Here is a 23158-nt window from a genome sequence, read left to right on the forward strand (position 1 = left end):
TTCCAAGAAAAGTGAGATATGATGTCCCACTGTTTAGCATGGTCTGTCTGAAACCAGCCTAAAGATGGGAGGGAAATGAAGTGGATGCCATTTGCCAAATCTAGTTCTAGTTAGGTCTGCAATTCTGAAATTCCCCAAAAGCCTGGAAGCTTAACTAGTTGAGAAAGGGATAAGTTAGTTGGCCTAAGCAGAAGGGGGGGAATATATAGATACATAAAACAAAGAAATAGTATATAAATATGTAAAATACGTATAACAAAGATATGACATATGAATATATATACGTGTATATATACATACACAATATTCTATGCACACACACATATATATACACACACAATACACACACACACACACACACACAGAATTCTTGGCAGATTCTGGAATCTTCCAAATGAGCGAGAAACTCAGAAAGTTGAGTTCATTTATTTCATGTGATAAATGAATACTTCCTAACATATGCTATAGGGCATAAGTTTAAAAGGAAACAATTTAGATGATTAAGTGATATGAGAAAACACGCAGTGAAAGTGGGTTGTTAATTGGGTCAGTTGGCTACATTAAGGCAGCCCCCACCTGCTGTTCCACACACTTGCTCTAGAGGGCATTTGAGAGGCTGTCTATTTTCTCCATATTAATAGAGCCTCTTTTAATAGGGTCTTTATCTGTCCAAACTGTTTTTGAGGGTGTGAAAGTTGAAATCCTGATAATTACAGGGAAATTTGCTTCCTCAGGGGAGCCCAGATTAGCAAGCCTAAAACCAGTGGTGCCTAGGGTTTTGATTTCTGTTGGGATATGCCAAGAAATGTTCAAAGTTATGAAATTCATCCTCAAATGCAAATCAGATGAAAAGAGAAACATGACTTAAAGATCCTAATCTTTATGAAATAAGAAATTCATTGTGAATCTTTTCTTTCACTGCATGACAAACTTTGCCTTTGTTTTTTTCTGGAAAGATTGCTGTGCCCTAAGTGAAAGCTTGTAGAATTTACCAGAAGAAATGATTGCATTAAGTGGGCCATTTCTTGGGTTTGGATTTGTTGCCTCTCCCCTGTGAAGGCAATTTACTACTTACCCCTCATGTTTACGTGCCCAAGTAGCCAACCACTGGATTACTGCCACTGAGATTCAGATTTGGGAGAGGGGAAGACGGATGTACTGCCCATTTACAGTGTAGGGTTCATTATAAGATTACCTCAAGATTTTAATGACTTTTTATTGTTAAAGTCAATGTGTTCATTGTAGAAAATTTGGAAACTACTGAAAAGAGTTAAAGAAAAAATAAATAACACCTGCAATCACATCTCCCAGAGATAATTATCAGTATTTTGGTGCATGTTCCTCTGGTTATTTTTCACTTCCCAACTTTTTGCCCCTACTAGTATATTGTGGTATTCTCCCTTAATCTTAAATATTCTTCAAGGATAGGATTTTTAATAGGTGCATAGTAGTCAACCCTCTGAATGTCCCTGATACATTCAGTTAGTCCTTGTTGGATGTTAGGTTCATTCTCAAGCCCTTTCTTAACAGCAGCAAAAAATAATATTTTAGTGCTCTTTTTCCCGGAACAAAGAAAGAACTCCTAGCCTGACAGGAGTGCAGGGGTGGGACTGGAGCCAGAAAGATGTCAGGAAAGTTCCATCAGGGAACAATAAGCTATTTCACACTAAATGAATGCCCAGACCAAGCGTGCTAGTAAATGTGACTGGAGAGTTAGACCCAGGTCAGATTGAGGGGGTTCTGCTATGCACTCTCTGTGCACTGGATATTATTTTATAGCCATTGGGGCACCATTGAAGAACCTTATGGGAGGTTTGGATGGTCAACTTTGCAGTAGTAGGTTTCTCTGCTATCTATGGAGAATGCTGAGACTAAGGACACAATGCCAGATATTGAGTTCTTTGAGATTAAAAATTAATTCTATTTTGAGAATTTTAAAAAATATTTTATTGTTATGTTAATCACCATACATTACATCATTAGTTTTTGATGTAGTGTTCCATGATTCATTGTTTGTATATAACACCCAGTGCTCCATGCAGAACGTGCCCTCTTTAATACCCATCACCAGGCTAACCCATCCTCCCAGCCCCTCCCCTCTAGAACCCTCAGTTTGTTTTTCAGAGTCCATCATCTCTCATGGTTCGTCTGCCCCTCCGGTTTCCCCCGCTTCATTCTTCCCCTCCTGCTATCTTCTTCTTTTTTTTTTTTTAAACATATATTGTATTATTTGTTTCAGAGGTACAGGGCTGTGATTCAACAGTCTTGCACAATTCACAGCGCTCACCATAACACATACCCTCCCAAATGTCTATCACCCAGCCACCCCATCCCTCCCACCCCCCACCACTCCAGCAACCCTCAGTTTATTTCCTGAGATTAAGAATTCCTCATATCAGTGAGGTCATATGATACATGTCTTCCTCTGAAAATTTAATGACAGCATTTGAGATACATGCATTTGACCCAAGAGACTGCTAAATAAAGTGAAGGTAAGACTGAGCTCCAGAGCCCTGGATTCTAGTCTTACTAAATCACTAAAAAGTACCCAACATCTCCAGATTACAAATCTCTTAAATTATAAAGCAAGTTTAATTACCCTGCTTACCCTCTCCCAACTTCACAAACAGATTGTAAACAGAAAAGGAAATGCAATTTTATTTAATCACAGCCAACATTTATTGAGCCACATATACTAGGGACTATGCTCAACAATGATCTAATTCAATTTTTCCAATAGAACTCTGAGGTGGTTATTAATATCGTCCCCGTTTTATGGATTAGGAAACAGGCATAGGTTAAATCACCTGCCTGTGTTGGACTCAGGATTTGGTACAGGTCTGTCTGGCTCCAGAATCTGTGTTCTTTACTGTGGTCTACCCCCTTTCTTGGGCCTAAAAGGATTCAAAATGGCCTCCTGGGTTTATTCTTAGAGTATCAATGAGGAAAGATGTCATGGGTACTTGATTTAAAAATAATTATTACACACTAATCTCATCTTACTCAATTATTACTTATAGACCTGAATGGAATACAGGTGTTATCATCTACTTAGAAAAATATTCACATCAACTCACTAGCCAGGATTACAAACAAAACTTAATCATTAATAGTTGAATCACACTATATAGTTTATACGGTGACCTTCTATACCTCCCATCCTTGAACCTCAAAACAACTCTATGAAACGAGCAGGACTTACGTTATTATCCACCATTTACATGTGAAGAACTTGAGCTTAGTAGATGTCAAGTTCCTTCCTCAACATCACACAGAAGTATATGTGGCTGAACTAGGTGCTGAGTCCACATGTCTGCTTACTCCAAATCCAGTTTCATTCCTTTTTTTTTTTCCACAAAGAATATTCTTTCCTCTATTAGTTTGCTTCAACTTCGTCCTCTCTAGTGTGTTTACTGAATGAGGAGTGAAATCCAAAGAAATATGGATAATCCCTCTGTCTCTGATTAATTAAGAATTAATTTTTGCAAGGAAAAAGCAATAATCCATCTACACAGCACCTCCTCAAAAAACTTCTGCATTTTCTATGTGATATATATATATGTCACACACAAAGGCAAGCAAGTAGCTCTCCTATCTGATGGCATCCAGAGTTGTTTTTCTCAACTTGCTGCTTAGGTGTTTTAAAGGAAAATATTTCTACTTGCACCTTTTCACAGGTTTAACTTTAAACTTCTAGCGTGTCCCTGGAGTAACCACTTGTGCTGGAAGAATGTTGGGCATATTGAGTTTCTTTGGCGGGGGGCATATTCAGTTTCTAAAAATGAAAAACCTTAAGTTACATTGTCCTAAAAACACTTAGCACTCAGGGGCTTTAATTATGGAAACTTACCCCATATCCTGATGGGGATGAATTCGTTTCTCAGAAATATTCATAAAGCATCTGCCCTTGACTGCAGTGGTAGACTGTATTCATTTCTAACCTCACAAAGAAGGAAAGAATCCCCATGTACCCAGGCATTGCTATCACAACTAAAAAACGCCTACTTTCATCTGAAGTAAACTTAAAATGTTCTTTTCTGGGTTAAAGATAAAGTGAAAGGGCGGTGGTGTGGCAGGAAAGTGAGTAGACGGAGCAGGACAGGACACTTTAAATGTCCAGTCACCAGGTTCCTGGAATGGCTCTAACACTGAGTATCTCACTCTTGAGCAAGGGTCCTGGGAGGTGAAGAAAAGAAGCACGTTCCATTGGTTTATTAGACAAGAGGGTGGGTAGTGACACCAAACTTCCTTTAAGGGAAGTGGAAGAGGTGAGATCTCAAGATCTTAAGAGTGTTGGAACATGATCCAAGTTTGAGAAATGACTTACGAGCTGGACAGTCAGGTGGAATGAAGTGGAGTGTTGCAAGAAAAATAAAGCGTTCCCACCCCACCCCTCAGAAAAAAAATAATAAAGCATTTCCTTTATTTTGAAGCATGACCATGGCTTACTAGATATTTATAACATTGACTTTTCTGGGTATTTTCCCCCATGCACCAGGGACGAGGTCTACTAGACAACAGGTCTAGAAGAACTGGGTTATTTACTTTCTCTCCAGCATATTTTACCACGGCCACACCAAAATGCAGCTTGGTGTCTGGACGAATCCCTCATTTTATCCACATTCCAATAACCGAGGAGCTCTGTCTCTGACCTTGATAAATTCCTTGATAAAACTGTATTTACCAGCAGCTTCCAATATCACCTGAGCCCTCCCATCCTTTAATGTATAAACTGCTTCTCCATCCATCCCCGTTTATTATCTTGTCTGTAACTAGACATTGCTGCCAGAATGCATCCCCTGCAGAAACTAGGCCTTTCCACAGCAGGATCCGACAAATCCACATCAATGTGGCACCACGCAGATTTGTAAAGAAGCAGGGATGCCTAATATCTCTCCCTGTGACATCTGGAGAAGGACAAGTAAAGACCAGGTACATTCACCGGCTGCCACTCAGAGCAGCTAGAGAGTCAATTCACTTCCCCAGCCTCATAGGTTACTCTGTGAAGGTGCATGGGAGTTCCCTCCTCCTGCTTGGGGCACAGTGTTCCCTTGACTCTTGAAAGCCAAATTGCCTTCAGTCCTTGGGACCCTTTCATTACTGTTTGAACAGGCTGGGGTCTGATTTGCAGGATCTCTTCTCCATTTTCTTCCCTGTCACCCCCGTAAAGACCAAAGCATGAGAGGTGCTTAATGCCACTGTTTGCCATGAGAAACCCGCTTTTAAAATGTGACTTTGTTCAGTGATTGTGGTGGGGAAGGCTCACTTGTAGTTGTTATCAGGTGCCCTTTGGTGGTGGGGGGGGGGGCTGCAGATCAAGATCAAGAGTAGAGAGGTGAGTCTTTCCTGAGACACTAGATGGCACAGCAGCTCTGAGCTGGCGGCCTTGGGAGAGGTGGGCTGGCTCTCCCTCCTCGCTGCCACAAACTCAAGATCTACCTGGGGCGGGAGAGGGGCTCATACTGTGATTCACTCTGATGGGCAGAGGTTGGCCGCTTGTGCTGCCGCTGACCTCCTCCCTGGGACTTCCCTCCACTTGCAGTCCTGACGATAGGCTGAGGCCCCGGGAACATCAGTGAGTTTGCTTGCAGCAAACCTCTCACAAATGCTTTTGTGGCTTTGCAAACTGGGAAAATACTCATTTTTTAGAGTAAGTCCGCTCACACCTTGCAGTCCTGACTTCTGTCACCTCATTAAAACATTTGCTATAAACAGGACCGAAAAGTTCACAGCTACCTGGGTGGATGGCCAAATGACAGTGGCTTGCCCTGTGATTACATTGACCACGTTAGACCACGGGGTTGTGTCTTTCTTTTCTTTCTTTTTTTCTTCTTCTTCTTCTTCTTTTTTTTTCCCCCTTTCATTTTGAATGTTATTTAGGACTCGGAGGCTAAACTGTTTTGAGGCTTTGTTCCATTCGGCTTCAGATAGCTGCCATGGGATTCTCCACAGCCCCCAGCAAGTTCCCGTGGAAGTGCTTGCTTCTCTCTAGTGGTTACTGATGAATGGAGGCGCAGGGGGTCGAATAAGCCGCCACGTGGATTTCTGCGCAGGTGCGGTTCGCCTCCCCAGCAGAGCCACCCCTGGAAGGCGGCAGGGGCCGTGCTTCCAGGCAGGCTTTGCTGTACGAGAGGCACACGCGGGAGCAGGCCAGCCGAAGCCACCTCCCTTCCTCCCACTCGTTGCCAGACTGAGGAGGACTTCCCAGGAATGGAGCCTTTCTGGATATTTCGCTCCTGGGAGAGCTGCTGCTCCTTTTCATCCTCTGTGCCCCGTAGGAGGGCCCAGGGCTTCTCTCTCGGGCTCCTCCCCGGGCACTTGTCTTGCAGAGCAGGTCTCAAGTTTGAGCCTGGCTGGAAACTCTGCACTGCCTCGTGCCCCGTGTGGGGCGTGGGAAAGAGAGCCGGTGGCCCGCGGACCCGAGAGAGGCCTCTGTGGGTGAACCACTCTGACCCTCTCCTGCCCTTGTCTTGTCTGTTGTCTTCCTCCCGTGGTAGTTTTCTGTGAGGATGGAGCTGTGGCGGCTTCCAGTCATTTCTCAGACATTTTATTCCTCTCTGCTTTCTGTCATCCAAGAATTCCTAAAACTCTCTGATCTGGCCATAGTACTATTTTGTGGTTTGTGGTGATGGTGATGCGTGTTTGTTTTCAGTGCTCTTTTGGATTTTAAAATACCTTTCCCATCAGACCGTTAGTGTGGCAGATAAAAATATGGCCAAAAAAGGACTGAGCCCCACAAGGGCTGCTTCGTCTTCGATGGTTACCTCTCTCCAGGCTACCACTGATCTTGATTTAGTTAGACTGAATGACTTCCGCTGGTCTAACATGGAATTTCCTCCTCACAACTGGATGAATGAAATCTATAATCCTATAGAAAATACGTCTTTTCTATCATCTTAGGGGATTTGGAGTAAGAGGTGAGGTTTGATATTCTCATCCTGTCTCCTTCCTCCATTATTAATTAACTATCTGCCATGACACAAACGTGCCAAATCAAAAGTGAATTGTGTCATGGGCACCTCATCTGACTTGACCTTCATTAGGAAGGACAGCAGAGCACAAGCCCCTATTTCCCTCAGGCCACAGAACAAGAACTAATCCATGATACTGCTGCCTTCTTCCTTGGGCAGACCCTGAATTCAGCATGAATTGTAAGAACATGTGTGTTCATTCATCTGATGAGCTGGTAATAATGCCATCCTGCGCTTGGGCTATATTTCCAGTGTATCAGTACTTTGTGTATATTAACTCATTCGATCTTTATGACAACCCTGTATTATTCCCATTTTACAGATGCAGAAACAAGGCATTACACCAAACACATCCCTAGGAAGTTCCTGATTTAGATCTCCAATCCAGTGCCCTTTGCACGACCAGATGCTGCTTCTCTTGAGAAGAGCAGACTAGAGTTATGGATATTTTAAGCATTCTTGACAGTTTGTTGTAATTACCACAGCAGCAGGACCATGTGTCATGGAAGAATAAGGGTGGGAGGACCAATTTTAGCTAGGAGAGATGACATCTGAGTTGGGCTTGTAGCAGAACAAAATATAGCAAAGAGAGAAACATGTGGAAGGTCATGGAGGCACAAAAAAGCCTCACATGTGGGAGGAATGCAGAGGTGTCTGGTATGGCTGGAGCAGAGAGCAGAGCCGTGAGGTAAGGAGTGAAGAGAGGGGAGACCGAGGAGTCTGGAAAAGTAGATTGAGATTTGCCTTCACAGAGCCTTGTGGGATGATGAGGGAGGCTTTCTGGACCGACTGAGCTTGTGGTACCTGTGGCTTATCTGGGAGGAGATGGTCAGGAAGCTCTTGGAGCTTAGGAACAGCATCTGTTTGAAGATAAAGATATAGGTCTCGGCATTACATAGATGAAAGTTGGGGGGTTTTCCCCAGGGAGAGAAGGGAGAACACGCTGAGCACAGAGCTGACAGCAGAACCTTGGAGCATAGCACAACTCAGGAAACGAACGAAAGAACAGACCAGAGAAGGCACAAGAAGAAACACTTAGAAAAGCAGGGGGGTAGGGTGGATACAGAAGAAGGGAGCTCCAGGCAGTGCTCAGCGGCTGGTGTGGAGCAGCAGGGAGTTGAAGAAATTGCAAAAATTCTTTAAATGCTTTACCATCTTCACTTCTCCTCTCCCACACTCCAGTGCAGATCCTAAGATGACCCAGAATGGCTCAAAGGCAGCCTTGAACCACTGTGTCCAATGCTGCATCGAGGATCTGACAGCGTTCTTCATCATAGGTTTTAACTCTTGGACGAAATAGAACTATTTTCATTTTATTTTTTATTGAAGTATAGTTGGCATACATAATCGGTTCTAATATATGGGATTTATAGATTCTAAAGGCAGCGCTTTTTTTTTTAATCTGTAGGAGTTGATCAGTATGGAGTTCACATCAATAATATTGTAAACACTCCTCCTAAACTCAGAGATCTCCCAAAACTTTGAATCTGTCATGATTTTAGAGCTAAATTCCAACCTTTTCTTTTCCCAGCTGAGTTTTCTTCTTCCGCATGGTGGTGAGAATGAGACTTGGCAACTGTTTTCCCTTTTAGCCAGGCTCATAGGAGGGTCCTTGCTATTTGCAGCTGATGTCAAGTAGCAGGAACCGCAGAGCTGCTCCCCGTGCTGAAGAGCCATAATCCTATTATGCCGACCTGAGACTTTCACATTAGCTGCCTCTATCCTGGTAGATGGACTGAAGTGACTCAATTGACTTTTAAATCCCCAAAGGTCCCAGTTTCAAAATCCCCAGGTCTAAGTCAAGTAGTAGATTAGGCCCCTTACTAAGAAGGCCTGGCTCCCCGAGAGCTAGGCCATAGCTTTAGCTTTCTCTTTGGTGTCTTTGGGTCCCATACTTCCTGAGTTCCATCCATAAACACTGGATTGGTGCACAGTTGTGTCCTTCAGTAGTGATCCTTCACAGGAGGTGAAGCTGCCGGGCATCCCCCTGGGTCATGGATTTAATACCTGTTCCTTTGAATAGTCAGGATTAGGAAACATCCTCTGTTGTTGCTCTAAAAGATCACATTCTTTTGTTCACGTCAAAGCTGCCCTTGAGAAGGTAATGTGCAAGGTATGCAAAGAGCTTTCTTCCTCCAGTTAGCCACACTTGATCTGTCAAGTCCCTCATATTGTATATATAATATGGTTGCAAAATTATTTAATCCTGTCAATTATTTTAGAATGTTTACAACTCAGTTTTGATTGCTCAGACTACTTATCCAATAACTCACAAAGTTTCAGATGTAATTTGCTGGCCCAAATTTCATACTTTATCTGTAAGTTTGTTTAACTTCTTAAACAAGGGTTTGAGCTTTGAATATCACTTTGCCGGGTTTTTTTTTTTTTTCACTTAAATAAATATGCAGGTACCTTCACATTCACTACTTCTTTAGCTTTCACACGTCTCTCAGGAAGGTATTGTCCCCAATTTACAGATGAGACTGACACTAATGTCACATGGCTGCTGAGTGGTTGCACTGAGGTTAAAATTTGATCTTTGGACTCAAAATCCAGTGCTCTGTTCAGCACACCAACACCCCCAAATTTATTTGAACACGGAACACTTTTTAAAATGTAACGTAATTGGGGCGCCTCAGTGGGTCAGTCGTTAAGCATCTGCCTTCGGCTCAGGTCATGATCCCAGGGTCCTGGGATTGAGCCCCGCTTCTCCCTCTCCCTCCGCTGCTCCCCCTGCTTGTGTTCCTGCTCTTGCTGTCCCTCTCTCTGTCAAATAAATAAATAAAATCTTTTTTAAAAATAAAAATAAATAAAATGTAACATAATTAAAGATGAAACACCATCATTAGCTCATTAAGGTTTAAATGTTTAACATACAGTAACATTAAGGAATATCATAAATTATTGAAATTTTAGGACAAAATACATCAAATGGACTGATGGTTATATAATAGGTAACATATATGACTGCCCCAATTAGCTGAGAGTAATTGCTGCCTGTCCATCCACATAGCACTTTGAGAATTAATAGCCCGTTTGTTTGTTTTTAAGTTTCAAAAACGTATTTGCCAGGGCTTCAAATTATATTGCAGAGAGCAGTAAAAAACCCAAATTATTGACCAATCATATTAATTATCATTGGTGTATAATTAAACACTATTAGCGATTGCAGAATAATCACAGACAAGAAAGATGATTAGGAATCCTCTCAGTCCTCCCATGCCAAAATGTCCATAACACCCTCATATCCTATCCTTAGAGGTAGGTTATTAGAAATTAGTTTTATAATAATTTATAGAAAAAAACTTTCGATACAACACTGATTGACATCTCATGGAAGACTGGTCATCCATGGAACAGATTTTGGAAAATGAGAGTGTATACCTTCCTTCTCTCCCTTTCTTACTAATCCCAGACACAACTATTTGCCTTCTGCTCATGTCATGCCCTCATTTCCTCAGGGACAGGTGAGAAAATGTTGAGTCTATATTAACCTTCTATTTGAGCCTTATGCTAGAAGCAGATGACATAACCCAAAACAATAGTGACAGGAGCTTTATTCTGTTAGGCTAAGACATCACACAGGATCCCAAGGAATTGGGATCAATCATCCAGTTGATGAAATCAGTTGTTCCTAGTTTGTTAAAAGACAAGTTTTGTAGTTATTGATTCACATGACAATGAAAAGCAATTTTTAGAGCAATCATCACCAAGTGAGAGATAAGTTTACCAACTATAATGTGAGTGGAATTGTTCTTCCCTCAGATTGAAAGGGAAGGGTACTGTATGCACATCCTTCCATCAAGGAACACATTCATTTCAAAAATTCCTTTAGGGATTATAATGGCATGATCTTTCCCTTTGTCAGTATCTTTTTGCAGAGATTTCTCCTAAGAAATCCCCTAAACACATTACTGATCCCTGAATCCATTTCTATATTTCAAGCTTTTGCAATGACTTTTTTCTCACGGTTTTCTTTTTACTTTTTTTCTTTGTAGACCTGGCCAGAGGACTGTGGATGACCTAGAGATTATCTATGAAGAGCTCATTCACATTAAGGCCTTATCCCATCTTTCTACCACAGTAGGTTGTCTCCTAGTTGAGCGTGGTCAGGGAGGTGGGAGTGGTAAATGCACTGTTAGCAGTGGAGAAGAGTATTATGGTATGGGGGTGGTGGCGAAGGAATGCCTGAATTCTACCTCGTAAATCACCCCTACTCTCCCTCATCAGATGCTAAGGAAGTTATACCCAAGAACAATCCCAAAATGGGATCAAGTATTATCACGTTGTTAGTAGTTGTCCATGTGCCCCAAACCCTAAAGCAGTATGAGTGAGTGGGACTGAAGAATGTACTTCATCCTTCCAAACCTGAATCTTGGTTAGACAAGAGAACTAGGCCTTAAGAGGAGCTCTGAGACCCTTCCATGAAATAGAGAGCCAGAAGGAGGAAAGGGAGACATCAAGATGGCCTGTCTTGGCCCACAGGGTCAGCTTTGCCCGGGTTTGCTGCCCTATTGAGAGGAAGCAGAAGGTTCGAGAGAACATTGCTTCAGATATGTTAGAGCCCAGTAGCAGTACCCACTAGTGAAAAATGCCCTCATTGCTATATCAGACTCTGAACATTTACATGATTAAGTTATTTAGGAAGGCATTGGACAGAAACTTGGCCTCTGAATAGGGACAGAAACACCTCCTCCCATAGAAGGAATACAGGAATGTGATTTCCAGGTAACCCAAGTCTCCTATATGCTAGTAATTCAATAACAATGGTAAATAGAAGTTGTTTCAATATTCACAGATCATTATCTAAGGCCCCTTGGCAGTATCTCCATGCTTAATCGGCCTTTCATTCCCAGCTCACTAGGTGGCGTTATGCGATCACTTGGTTGCAGTGCCTGTGGTATTGGGTGGGGGGAGGGGGGGCTGTCAGGTCTCCTGAGAGCCGTGAGGAACTTGCTTTGCCACAGCTCCAAGCAAAGGGCTCCAAACCCTTCCCGCTTCAACTCAGATGGAGCCGCCTTCCCATTCCTCTCCTGCTGCACTACTGGGGGTCTAGAAGCTTGCTTCCCACACACCATCACCCTTGTCATCCTCACTCTGTGCATTAGGGTGGGGATAGGTCTAATGCCTGCGTGCCTCAGCGGGGGTGCCCCTGCCTGTGTAGGCATCATGAGTTCATGCTGTAGAGGGAAGGGAGGGGAGACTCCTTTTCCCTACCTGTGCTCCAGGTTCCCAGCATGCTCCTGCTGTCACTTGCCCAGCTTGGTGGAATTGAGAGGGCTGTGGGGAGTGTCCTCTTCTAGCTCAAACCCTGGGGCCCCAGGCACTGTGGGAAATTCTCAGGTCACTTCGTTCTTAGGAAGATAGAAAAAAAAAATTGGGGACCATAATTTAGAATTTTAAAATAACTAGCTATGTAGGAATATAAATCTGCTCACACATTTAGGCTTAATTATTCACCTCTGAGATATTGACTTTTCCAACACGTGGGTAGCAATGCATTATGTGTGATGTAAGGAAGAGCCTCTCTTAGCAACAGAGTCCTGTGATACTGTAGATTTTTCTCACCTTCTCACCCAAGACGGACGTGACTGGCAGAGAAACTTGCTAGTTCATACATGGGAGGCCATGTTTTAAATGGCTTCTGGGGAGATTGTCTTGTATGAGTTAGCCTACAAAATAGCTTTTGTCAGAGCTGTAAGAATCTGGTGGCAAATTTAGTGAAAGTGGTTCTAGACGAGAGTAGCTGCCAGCAAAGTGGGGATGGCTGCGTGGGCAGAAGGGTACAGTCAGTACTGCTTGGAAAGAGAACAAGTCCCCCCGCCCAAATCTGCCCTTTCCAAATTCTTTCTCTTTTTCCCCTAGGTTAAACGGGAGTTAGCAGGTGTTCTCATTTTTGAGTCTCATGCCAAAGGAGGAACTGTGTGTAAGTAAACGTAATGAACATTGTGCCTGGCGAGCCTCTCGCAAGCCCAGGCCATGAGAACCTGAGTGCAAATGCTTTCCTTTTTTGGGCCCAGGTCACACTTAGCGGGATGTCATGTGGCGGTTTAGTTTCTCGGGGACCTGCGTTTCTTCTCAGCATGTGTCCGTTCCGTGGCTTCACGGGGGTTTTCTGGTACCAGCTTGGTAACTCTTGCCAGCCTGAGTCCCCGCTTGCTCCCTGCTGACTCAAGGCAGTGTTTAAAGGGGGTGGGGGGGGCAGTGACTTCATCAGGGAAGGACCCTATGCAGGACCTTTGCATAATGACTTCAGTTTGGTTTTCAGAGAACAAGTCTGTCTCTCAAGATCCCTAGTTAGAGCGATAAACGACCCTGCTTGCTTTTTCTTCTCTCACTTCCACTATCAGCTCCAAGCCTGAGAGAATTTCTTTGCCCCAGATACTAAGACAGTGCTAGTGTATCATTATCTCTCCAGAATCCAAGTTGTTTAGTTCTATGCTGGTATTCGGAAGCAGGAAATTGAAATTTGATATTAATAAATGTGAACAAAATTGTTTAGGCCATCATCTTCCCCAAGCTCTACAAAATCACTCTTGACAAACATGGTTCATGATCTACTCAAGTCAGGAAATGCCACCTTCTCTAATCTCCCGTGGAGAATCAGAAGACACATCAGCTCGCTAAAGTTCTCAGAAGTTCTGCAATAAAGAAAAATGTTCGCTTCATTTAAACTGACACTTTTTAAACTTAGTGAAACATAGGACACCTTTTTAAATGGACACCTGTTAACTTTTCAAGAGATATTCTTTGGAAAACCTTGCCCTTTCTTCAGACTGTGTTAGTCAAATAAGCAGGAACATGAATCGTAAAAGCAAAAAGTTATAAAAATTACATTTCAAAATGTTTTACTTTCAGTCATCAAAAGTGGTATCCCTAACATGGATATTTATTTTAGTAAGAATGTTTTTTCTTTACATTTTAAAGGTTCACTTTAATATTTTTTATTTTTATCATCCCTGATGACTTACAACTTCTCATTTATTTTTTTTCATTCAAACTCCTGATTGTTTTCATTTTATTAAAAATAAAACATTTAAGTATGGCATCTGGGTGGCTCGGTTGTGTGTCTGACTCTTGGTTTTGGCTCAGGTCATGATCTCAAGGTTGTGAGATCGAGCCTTGCATCAGAACTCCACACTCAGCATAGAGCCTGCTTGAGATTCTCTCTCTCCCTCTCCCTCTGCCCTCCCCCGTCGCTTGCTCTCTCTCGCTCTCTCCTAAATAAATAAAATCTTTAAAAAGAATAGAGATTACAAGCACCTTTTTCATCTTCATCAAACACTAACATTATACCATTTTTTCATATTTTCTAAAGAATGAAATTATCCCTATAATTATAATAAAAGTGCCTGGGCGGCTCAGTCGTTAAGCATCTGCCTTCGGCTCAGGTCATGATCCCAGGGTCCTGAGATCGAGCCCCGCGTCAGGATCCCTGCTCAGCGGGAAGCCTGCTTCTCCCTCTCCCACTCCCCCTGCTTGTGTTCCCTCTCTCGCTGTGTCTCTCTCTGTCAAATACATAAATAAAATCTTTAAAAAAAAAAAAAGAATGAAATTATAGGTACAATTGAAGACCCCTTGTTCCTTCCTTTATCTCATTCTTTTCTTCCCTCCCCAATGTACTCCTACCTTTATGTAGTGGGTATCATTCCAACCCATTTTTAAATAATATTTAGATATGTATCCATAAACAATATGTAGTGCTGATTCGCATGTTTTCAAACTTCACATTTGTGGTCAGATTACTTTTAAAAACTATTTTCTCTAGCATAATAAGTTTTGATGAACTGTGGGGAAAAGTGTATTTATTGCTCTAAGAAATGGATTGCTGGTGCATTGATCTCTAGTAAATTCATATCTTTTAGAGCATAGCAAATAGTGCAGTATTTCTGTTCCTTTCACGTTCTATAGAAAAGGCGATACTATTCCACCTGAATAAGTATTTGCCAGTAATTTTTTTTCCTTCTGGAATAAATGCATAATTCTGAGGACTTAAAAATGATGATTTGATAAGCTGTAATTTATATTGATGTGCTTCTGTTCTTGTCATAAGTCTTTTCATCTTTTTGTGTCTAGTGTTTAACCAGGGGGAAGAAGGCACCTCCTGGTACATTATTCTAAAAGGATCAGTGAATGTAGTAATTTATGGCAAGGTATATATATCTTTTTCTTTTTGGAACTTTATTATGCTCCATTTACTAGTGTGGCTCTAAGTATTAACAATGCAGTGCTACAATTAAACTTGCAACAACATTGTTACTCAACGTGGAAAAGACATTATAGCATCTCTAATCATAAATTATCTAATTTATACTCAGTAGAATTGAACTGTCTGGGGCTCGTCTCCTTAGAGATGTATACATTTAATATAAATACATAAAATGTATACATTTAAGTTAGGCCATAACCCATATTATTCAATGAAAAAATAAAACATTATAATATAATTATATAATTCTCCCTGGCATCCCTGGGTGCAGCCCATTTATATATACAGTGTGTGGGGGAAAGGGCATTTTGTGGTATGAGGTGAGTGGGTGTTTGCTCAGATTCAGGGACCCTCTTCATCAGAATGTTCTGCTCCCTCCAGGGTGTGGTCTGTACCCTGCATGAAGGGGATGACTTTGGCAAGTTAGCACTAGTGAATGATGCTCCAAGAGCTGCTTCTATTGTCTTGAGAGAAGATAATTGCCACTTCTTAAGAGTAGACAAGGAGGATTTCAACCGGATCCTGAGGGTGAGTCCAAGGCAAAATGTGGTGGAGGGGCATCTCCTTTTTCCTTTTGCCAGACAAGTGAAGATTGGAATGTGGTGTTCATTGAGCAGTGCTGTAACTACTGAATGCTCTAGGAACAAAGAGCCTTGGTTACAGACCTGGTATGGTCAATGTGCTGGTGTGCGTTCTGTGACCCAAAAGGAGTATTCCAGTAAAGCTGCAAATGTGTGCATGCTGAGCCAGATAATTGCACACACCCCTACCGGCCCATAAGAATTAAAGAAAAATAGGGATTGCTTTGGCCAAATGTCAAAGTCTGAGACATTTCTCTTTGGCAATTCTAGCTTTGCCATTTTGTGTCTTTCCCCACCTCACTCTCCAGCCCTTTCTCCATCCTGGAACTTCTTAGTCTCCCGCTCCTGTCTCTTCCCAAATTTGAACCTTTTCCATATCATCACACCCTCTCCTGATTTATTGAGTGATTACATGTTAGTGGGAATTACCATCAGTCATGGTTACTCCAACCAGGCATTTTCATTTCAAGTGCTTTATGTCAAATTGATTCGTACTAAAGGAATTTCAGACTTCAGCAGGTAAGTGAAGAATAATTAGGGTGATGGAGACATGAAATTACACTTAGAGTTGGCTCTGCAGATGGGCCTAATCTAAGCTTGTTAAAGTATTTGTGAGCATGGGTGATGTTGAGAAGAGATGGTCCCTGGTCTTCCCCACTCCACCCCCCCCCACACACACACACACAACCCCTGGTCCCTTGGCTGATAAGGCTGATTGTGGCCTGCTGGGGATGATGAGGATGTCCTACTACCCTTGGCCTCTCAGGTGGCCTGCAGTCCACCCCGCCCGTGCTTGAGGTTGGGCTGAGAGACCGTTCCCTCTAGGATCAATTTGCTCTTCTCCCTCCCTGCCTCTCCCAGCCTTAGCATCTTTCTCTATCCTGCCCTGAAGTCCTAAATGCAGTTTCTGTGCTTTCTGGTACATTTGGCATTACTTCATGTTGATTTACAATGTCATTCTCCATTCCTTATGTATGAACACCTATTCATAAACAGCCTTAAGCATTTGCCTTTGGCGGCAAAATTTCTGACAACAGAGTTTGTCTTAGGAATGCATTCTCTTAATGCAAAGAAAGTTAAATTTAAAATTATCCCATCGAATAATATAGAGAAAAATGCCTCATGGAATTTGACATGGTTCTTAACTGATTTCTTTTAACATGGGGACCAAATGATGAGAAAAAGCACATTCGGATTTTTAATTTAATTGTTTAAATGACATCGAAATTTAGAGGTAAACTTTTGTAACTCTTTGAAGTTTACACACACAAAATTTCCACTCAGCCAAAAATAATTCTTGGAAAGAATCAGATCAGGATCATTTTTGATACAGTTTATAAAATTGGCCAAAATAACCAAAAATGGTTTCTGATACATTTCAAAGAGATTTAAAAAAAAAAAATAAACAGAGCCTTTTGATGAGAGAGAAAAGTGCACATGTGTGAAAATGACACACCCTCAGAAGAAAGTCAGAATGCAAACCCGCCATATATTTTTGTAAGGATGAGTGCACTTGCTCTCCTGTCTTCCCGCTATGCCACCCTCTTCGAAAGGTTTCTCAGAACGCAACCACAATCCTCTCTCCTCAGCTGTTTTTTCTGAATCTGGGGTAAAAACAGAGTTTTAAAAACCACACGCCTCAAACCTCATCTGGTCCTCTCTCTGACCATTCCAGCCCTGACTTTGAAAATGACTTAATTTGTAGATGCAACAATTAGCATCACAAGCACCAAATGAGTTTCTGAAGCATTTGAAATTTTTTTCATTGTCTGAGAAAACAGCAGCATCTGTATGTGGTGTAATTTGTATTTACAGGACGTTGAGGCGAATACAGTCAGACTTAAAGAACATGACCAAGATGTCTTGGTGCTGGAGAAGGTCCCAGCAGGGAACAGGGCTTCTAATCAAGGAAACTCACAGCCTCAGCAAAAGTAGGTTTGCATCCAACACTGCAATTGCCAGACTATGATTAACCTTTTCACATGGTATCATCATTTCTACAATAGCATGCTCTCCTTTTTTGTGGAAGACGGCAGTGTGTGTGACTTTTTTCTCTCTATTGACTAATCACACATCTTGTGGAATATAATGTATCCATTTCTGGCACTGTGTTGAGCATGGTGCTGCCTGGAGTAATTCAGAGGAGACTGTTTCCCTACTCTACAGATGCTCTCTATATACTGTGTTCAACTGGAATAGCTTTGGAACAGAAGACGGGGAGAACAATGAAAATAGGAATGCCAGGCAGTGCAAAGGATGGGTAGGCCCCGAGGTGATGAGAACCTTTCTTTGGTATTTGAATTTCACGGGTAGGATTTCCCAAGAAGTGTTTTCATCTTATCAGAATGAGCATCTTTGCCAGAAACCCAGACTTCAGATATAAGACAGTCTATTGATTGTAGCCCAGAAGCATCCATTTGGCCTTCACCATACTCAGTCCTGCTAACATCAAAAGGAGATTTGCTTCCCATGTCTCAGGTTCCCTGTCTAACTTGAACCTTTTTCAGATGTCTATGCTCAGTTCCATCTTTTGTTGCAACTTCTCGAATGAGGCTGTTTTCCCCGTCAAACATACCAACATTCAAATAGGAAGACAGGAGAACAAGGAAGTGTAGCTTTAAGAAATTGTAGAAGATTGCAGAATCTTGTTTTTAAAGTAAAGATTAATCTTCAATCTTGGAATAATAAAAACACCAATTCTGTAGCTAAAGAAGTGTCACCAAATAATATGTTGAAAAAGAATGCCTCCCAAGTAATTTTCCTTTGTTTGCAACAAAAATGGGGTGTTCCCTTTAATCAGGCTACTCACAGTAACTGATGAATTTTTACTGTTTAGACTAAAAAAGCCCAAAGCTCAGACATTTTCATCTGGATGAATCAACATATTTTCAAAGAAGGTGGGAAAAAATAGAATATTATTGAATAGCCATAATGTATTTTGTGTGTTTTATGTAATCCTTACAACAATCCCCTTTTAACAGATGGGAAAAACTTAGGCTCAGAGAAGCAAGTTACTTGCCCAAGATTACAAAGTTTGTCATGGTAGAGTGGGCATCAGGTCTGGCTTGACCACTTCAATGCTTTTGTGCCTTCAGCCATGAAGCTTACTGTAATCACATACAGTATGTAGGGGCGCCTGGGTGGCTCAGTCGCTAAATGTCTGCCTTTGACTTGGGTCATGATCCCAGGGTCCTGGGATAGAGCCCCACATCGGGCTCCCTGCTCAGCAGGAAGCCTGCTTCTCCCTCTCCCACTCCCCCTGCTTGTGTTCCCTCTCTCGCTGTGCCTCTCTCTGTCAAATAAATGGGAACAGGCTTCAGCGGGAAACCTGTTTCTCCCTCTGCCACTCTCCCTGCTTGTGTTCCTTCTCTCGCTTTGTCTCTGTCAAATAAATAAATAAAATCTTCAAAAAAAAATACAGTACGTAAATACTGTATCCTCAACACTATCACCTAAACACTGCAGACCAATACATTTCAAAAGGACTGACATAAAACAGACTATATGTTAAAAAAACTACCCTTTCACTTACAAACCTATAAATTGCCATCGAGAATTTTTTATTTTTTTTCATTTTTCACTACTATCCATTCTTAAAAATGTTCTTACACAAATGTTTTCAACAGTCTTCCTTTCAGCCCACAAGTGATCAAAATGAGAACATTTTTTATGTGAAGGTTAGGGCCCTCCCCACTGATTTTCCTTAGTGGGCTTAAATATATCTAGACCATTTTATAGTGGTAATCTGCATTCTTTAATAATGCCTCAGATGTCTCAGGAAAAGTTTGCTACCGGAAAAAGGAAGCCTTGGAAGTTCTCCATAACCTTGAAACATTTGACCAAGAAGTCCCCTGGAGGCCCGCTTCCTTCACCTCTTCATACCATGGGGGAATGATCAAAAGCATTTGCTTGTTACAACATAGTCCATTCAGAGCACCTTCCAAATATAGATTTTTTTTTTATGAAATCAAACTAAAGGGAACAGAAGAGGAGAAGCCCATGTATTCAATTTATTTTAGGCCTGGATCTGATTTCCGTTATATCTCCTTTTTTGTGTTCTGTAGACCAATCCAGATTTCTTATATAATTCAAAAACATGTGCATGTTCACAGCAAACCATTTAAGAAATATCAGTCAGCACAAAATAATGCACTAGGCAAGATCAGCTCTCTGAAGAGGAAAAAACCATTCTCTCAAGGGGTCGTTTCCCATGTTGGGCTTTCTGAAGCCAGACCAGAGTTAAAAGGGGACACCATGTAAGTGAATTTTGGCCTGATGTTCTGGATAACTTTGATAATAGACCAACAATGATGTCTATGGATGGACTTACAACTTAGGAACTTTTAGGGCCTCTGTCTTTTCAGAAACCATCCTTTTTGAGCTCAGAGGGGGTCACCACATTGGTGCCGATAGTAATGTTATTTTTCTGATTTACTTTTCCCCTGAGAAATCCAGAAGTTATTATGTATACATTTTAAACTTTCAAAACTGCCTGACTGCCCAAGCCACTCAACGCTGAGGGTGCTATTAAAACATCAATAGCAGGACAGTGTTTTTCATGATGAATAAACTATCTGAGGCTCTCAGAGGCTTACCATTTTGGATATCTTCTGCTCTGTGGATACATGATTTTAGGGGGAAAGAGATTTTGAAGTGACTATTCCTGTTTTAGTTACTGTGTTGCTTTTTCCTTAGACTATCCACCACCCAATTGCTGAGCTCCACCCTGTTTGCAGAAAGATAGTCTCTTTTAGGCTCTCCTTCCTCCCCATCTTTTATTGTTGTTGTTCTAGGTGCAGATAGAAGTGGCCTCATTTCCAAACTTGACGTTTGGAAAAGATTTTCTGTCATGGCCTTAAAAGCCCCCGGCTTGGATAATGTAACCAATTGGGGTTCTCTTTAACTTGGGCTAGAGTAGCTCCTTCATGCAATAAACTGAAGAGAGCCATGCTGTCTGGTATTTAAGTCCCTCATTTAAACAGAGGTCAAGCAGAGGGCATCTGGCAGATTCCAGCGTGAAACAACGCAATAACATGATGTTTCAGCCAAGCCCAGAGCTGCAAGATCACAGATGACCACGTCTGGCCAGAAGCTCCCTGGCCATCCCTCTCGAGAGTTCCCTGCCCTAGGAGAGTGTCCACACCTGCCCAGCCGCCTGTGGAGCTGGGGAGGCAGAGGATGGGCTAAGGCAGCCCCCAGCTTTACCACTAGAGGGAGCCATTGATAGCAAAAACAAGATCCCCTGGGTCTGAGATTGACCAGGCCGACAGTTACAGGCGTTTCTTCTCTAATGAGGTGATAGTTTCCTATCTTGGCTTGCCCCCCCCCCCCCCGCCCCCTCCACACACATCTTTATTCTTTTTGACCAGACATAATCCTCTAGCTAAGGGAAGTGCAAACCAAGAACACCAGAATGTGAAGCCAACCTGGCAGAGTTTAACTTTTGAGGCAGGAACAGATGTCAAACTGATGTATCCGTTCTGTAGCGAGCTTTAGAGCTTGCAGCCTACTAGCAATAGCTGCCCGGTACCCTGTCAAATCCAAGTAACTGGTGTTTGATCTAATGTATTTATACTCTTATTTAAATAAAACTGGTTTTCAGAAACAAAAAAGCTCCCGTTCAGAATGAGCTCCAGGTACCCAGACATAGGCTCGGCCCTGGCACTGCCTACAAGAGGAAAAAACCATGTCTTTTGCCTTCTTTATTTTGAGAAAGGAGTATTATTTTTGAGATTAAATTTGATTATATTTGATTATTTATTTTTCTATTCCCCCTTTCCTCCTCTAGGCTCCAAAGCCAGGTTTCCTCAAAGATGTAACTCTTCACCTTCTTTCTGGTCCTGAGTGCACGCACACACTCGCATACACGGAGTAGTTTTGACTAATGGTCACCTTACCTTCCAGGGAGCCTGCATTTGCTAGCTTGTTCACTCCCAGGCTCACTCCACTCAGTCTGTGTTTTCTCATGCACAGGGTCATATGTTGGATTGCTTCTTCTATACTCCTTCAGGCAGGAGGTAAAGACCTTGAGAATTACTACGTTACAGATATTCTTGGGATCTCAGCACACTTCCCGCCAGGTCTCAAACAGGCAAAGAAAGGGTGTTGGTGAGGAGACAAAGAAATCTGGGTTCTCCTGGAACCGAATTATACCACTGCTTTCTGAACATACTCAAGTTTTATTTTCACTGTCATTTTTCTTCCCATCACTTTGCTCTAAGTGAAATCCCGAGCAGAAAAGCAAAGTCTGAGTTTTAGAACAGGATCACTCAGATCATCTTAATGTACTTTGGCTATAGTTTTCATTCACTGTTTTGTTGCCATCTTCAAAATGACTTTGAAATAACCCACATTCAGTTTAAAACATAAATCCTGTCCTGTGGATTGATGAAACCCATGGATGGATCTTCTGAAATAATGACCCAACACCCCCACCCCAAAATTATAGATATTTGACAGTAAAATAAATTCTATAGATTTTCTACCATTGATTTATTTCCTATTCCGATGCTACTGGAATTTGTTTGCTCATTGGTGTTTAGGGTTTTGTTTTCCTTTCTCTTGTTTTATTCTTAGCTGTGTTTCCAAAGCACATACCAGTGTACAGTTGGGAAAGACAGAGCATTCCAGAAATAGGCAGGAGAATCCAATGTGGGACTGAGATTTTGCTACAAATAACCCATATATGGATAACCTAGTTTACTGTCACTTCCCTTCACCATCTCCCCCTGCCTGACCTGAACTGCCCTGTGATTTACATGTTCCTTTCCATTCCCCTTGGAGTAAGGCTGAAGTTTCTCAGTTCCCAGCCTGCGAGAGCCACTTTCCAAGTTTTCTTTAGTTCCATGTAGGGAAAAAAGAATAATGTTTTAGTAACTATTTCAATTTGTGGGGGTTTTCTTCATTGCCTTCCCATGTGGCTTCGGCAAGGTACGTGGTCTCTCTTACCATAAGGAGAATATGAGCCGTAAGTTAGGTCATTATGGTTCTCTGGGACTCCAAACATGAACAAATATGTGAAAACCAAATAAAATAGAAAACACAAAAACCTTAGATATGTAAAAAGTTATTCATTAATGATTTGCCCACTTCTGAAAAACTAATGATGTTTTTATTTCTTATCCAGGTATACTGTGATGTCAGGAACACCTGAAAAAATTTTAGAGCATTTTCTAGAAACAATACGCCTTGAGCCAGCTTTAAATGAAGCAACAGGTAAACACGAGAACAGTTTTGTGTGTCCATTAAATCCATGCAGAGCACTGTAAAAAAAATCCTGAATTCATTCTCAGTGTGTGTAGCCACACAGTTTCAGAGGGGAGTTATGTGTATCAACATTAGAGAGTATTTCCTGTGTGGCCAAGTCAGGGAGCAATCCTTCTGACCCTCCTCTGCCC

The 23158-nt window shown here is 41.9% G+C and overlaps 1 protein-coding gene across 18 annotated transcripts in view; it reads left to right on the forward strand.

The window, feature by feature from the left end:
- Window positions 1-23158, forward strand: part of RAPGEF4 (Rap guanine nucleotide exchange factor 4) — a 295155-nt gene that overhangs the window by 220861 nt on the left and 51136 nt on the right. For all 18 annotated transcript variants that reach the window (XR_003519020.2, XR_003519021.2, XM_027588682.2 and 15 more), the window contains 6 exons: window positions 10970-11054; window positions 12837-12897; window positions 15048-15124; window positions 15562-15708; window positions 17577-17692; window positions 22888-22976. Coding sequence is in view for 16 of the 18 variants with exons in the window: in XM_027588682.2 (XP_027444483.1) it covers window positions 10970-11054; window positions 12837-12897; window positions 15048-15124; window positions 15562-15708; window positions 17577-17692; window positions 22888-22976 (575 nt within the window). In the remaining 2 variants the exon portion in view is untranslated. The remainder of the gene's footprint in view (window positions 1-10969; window positions 11055-12836; window positions 12898-15047; window positions 15125-15561; window positions 15709-17576; window positions 17693-22887; window positions 22977-23158) is intronic.

Source organism: Zalophus californianus, chromosome 3, assembly GCF_009762305.2.
Source record: "Zalophus californianus isolate mZalCal1 chromosome 3, mZalCal1.pri.v2, whole genome shotgun sequence".
Lineage (NCBI taxonomy): Eukaryota > Metazoa > Chordata > Mammalia > Carnivora > Otariidae > Zalophus > Zalophus californianus.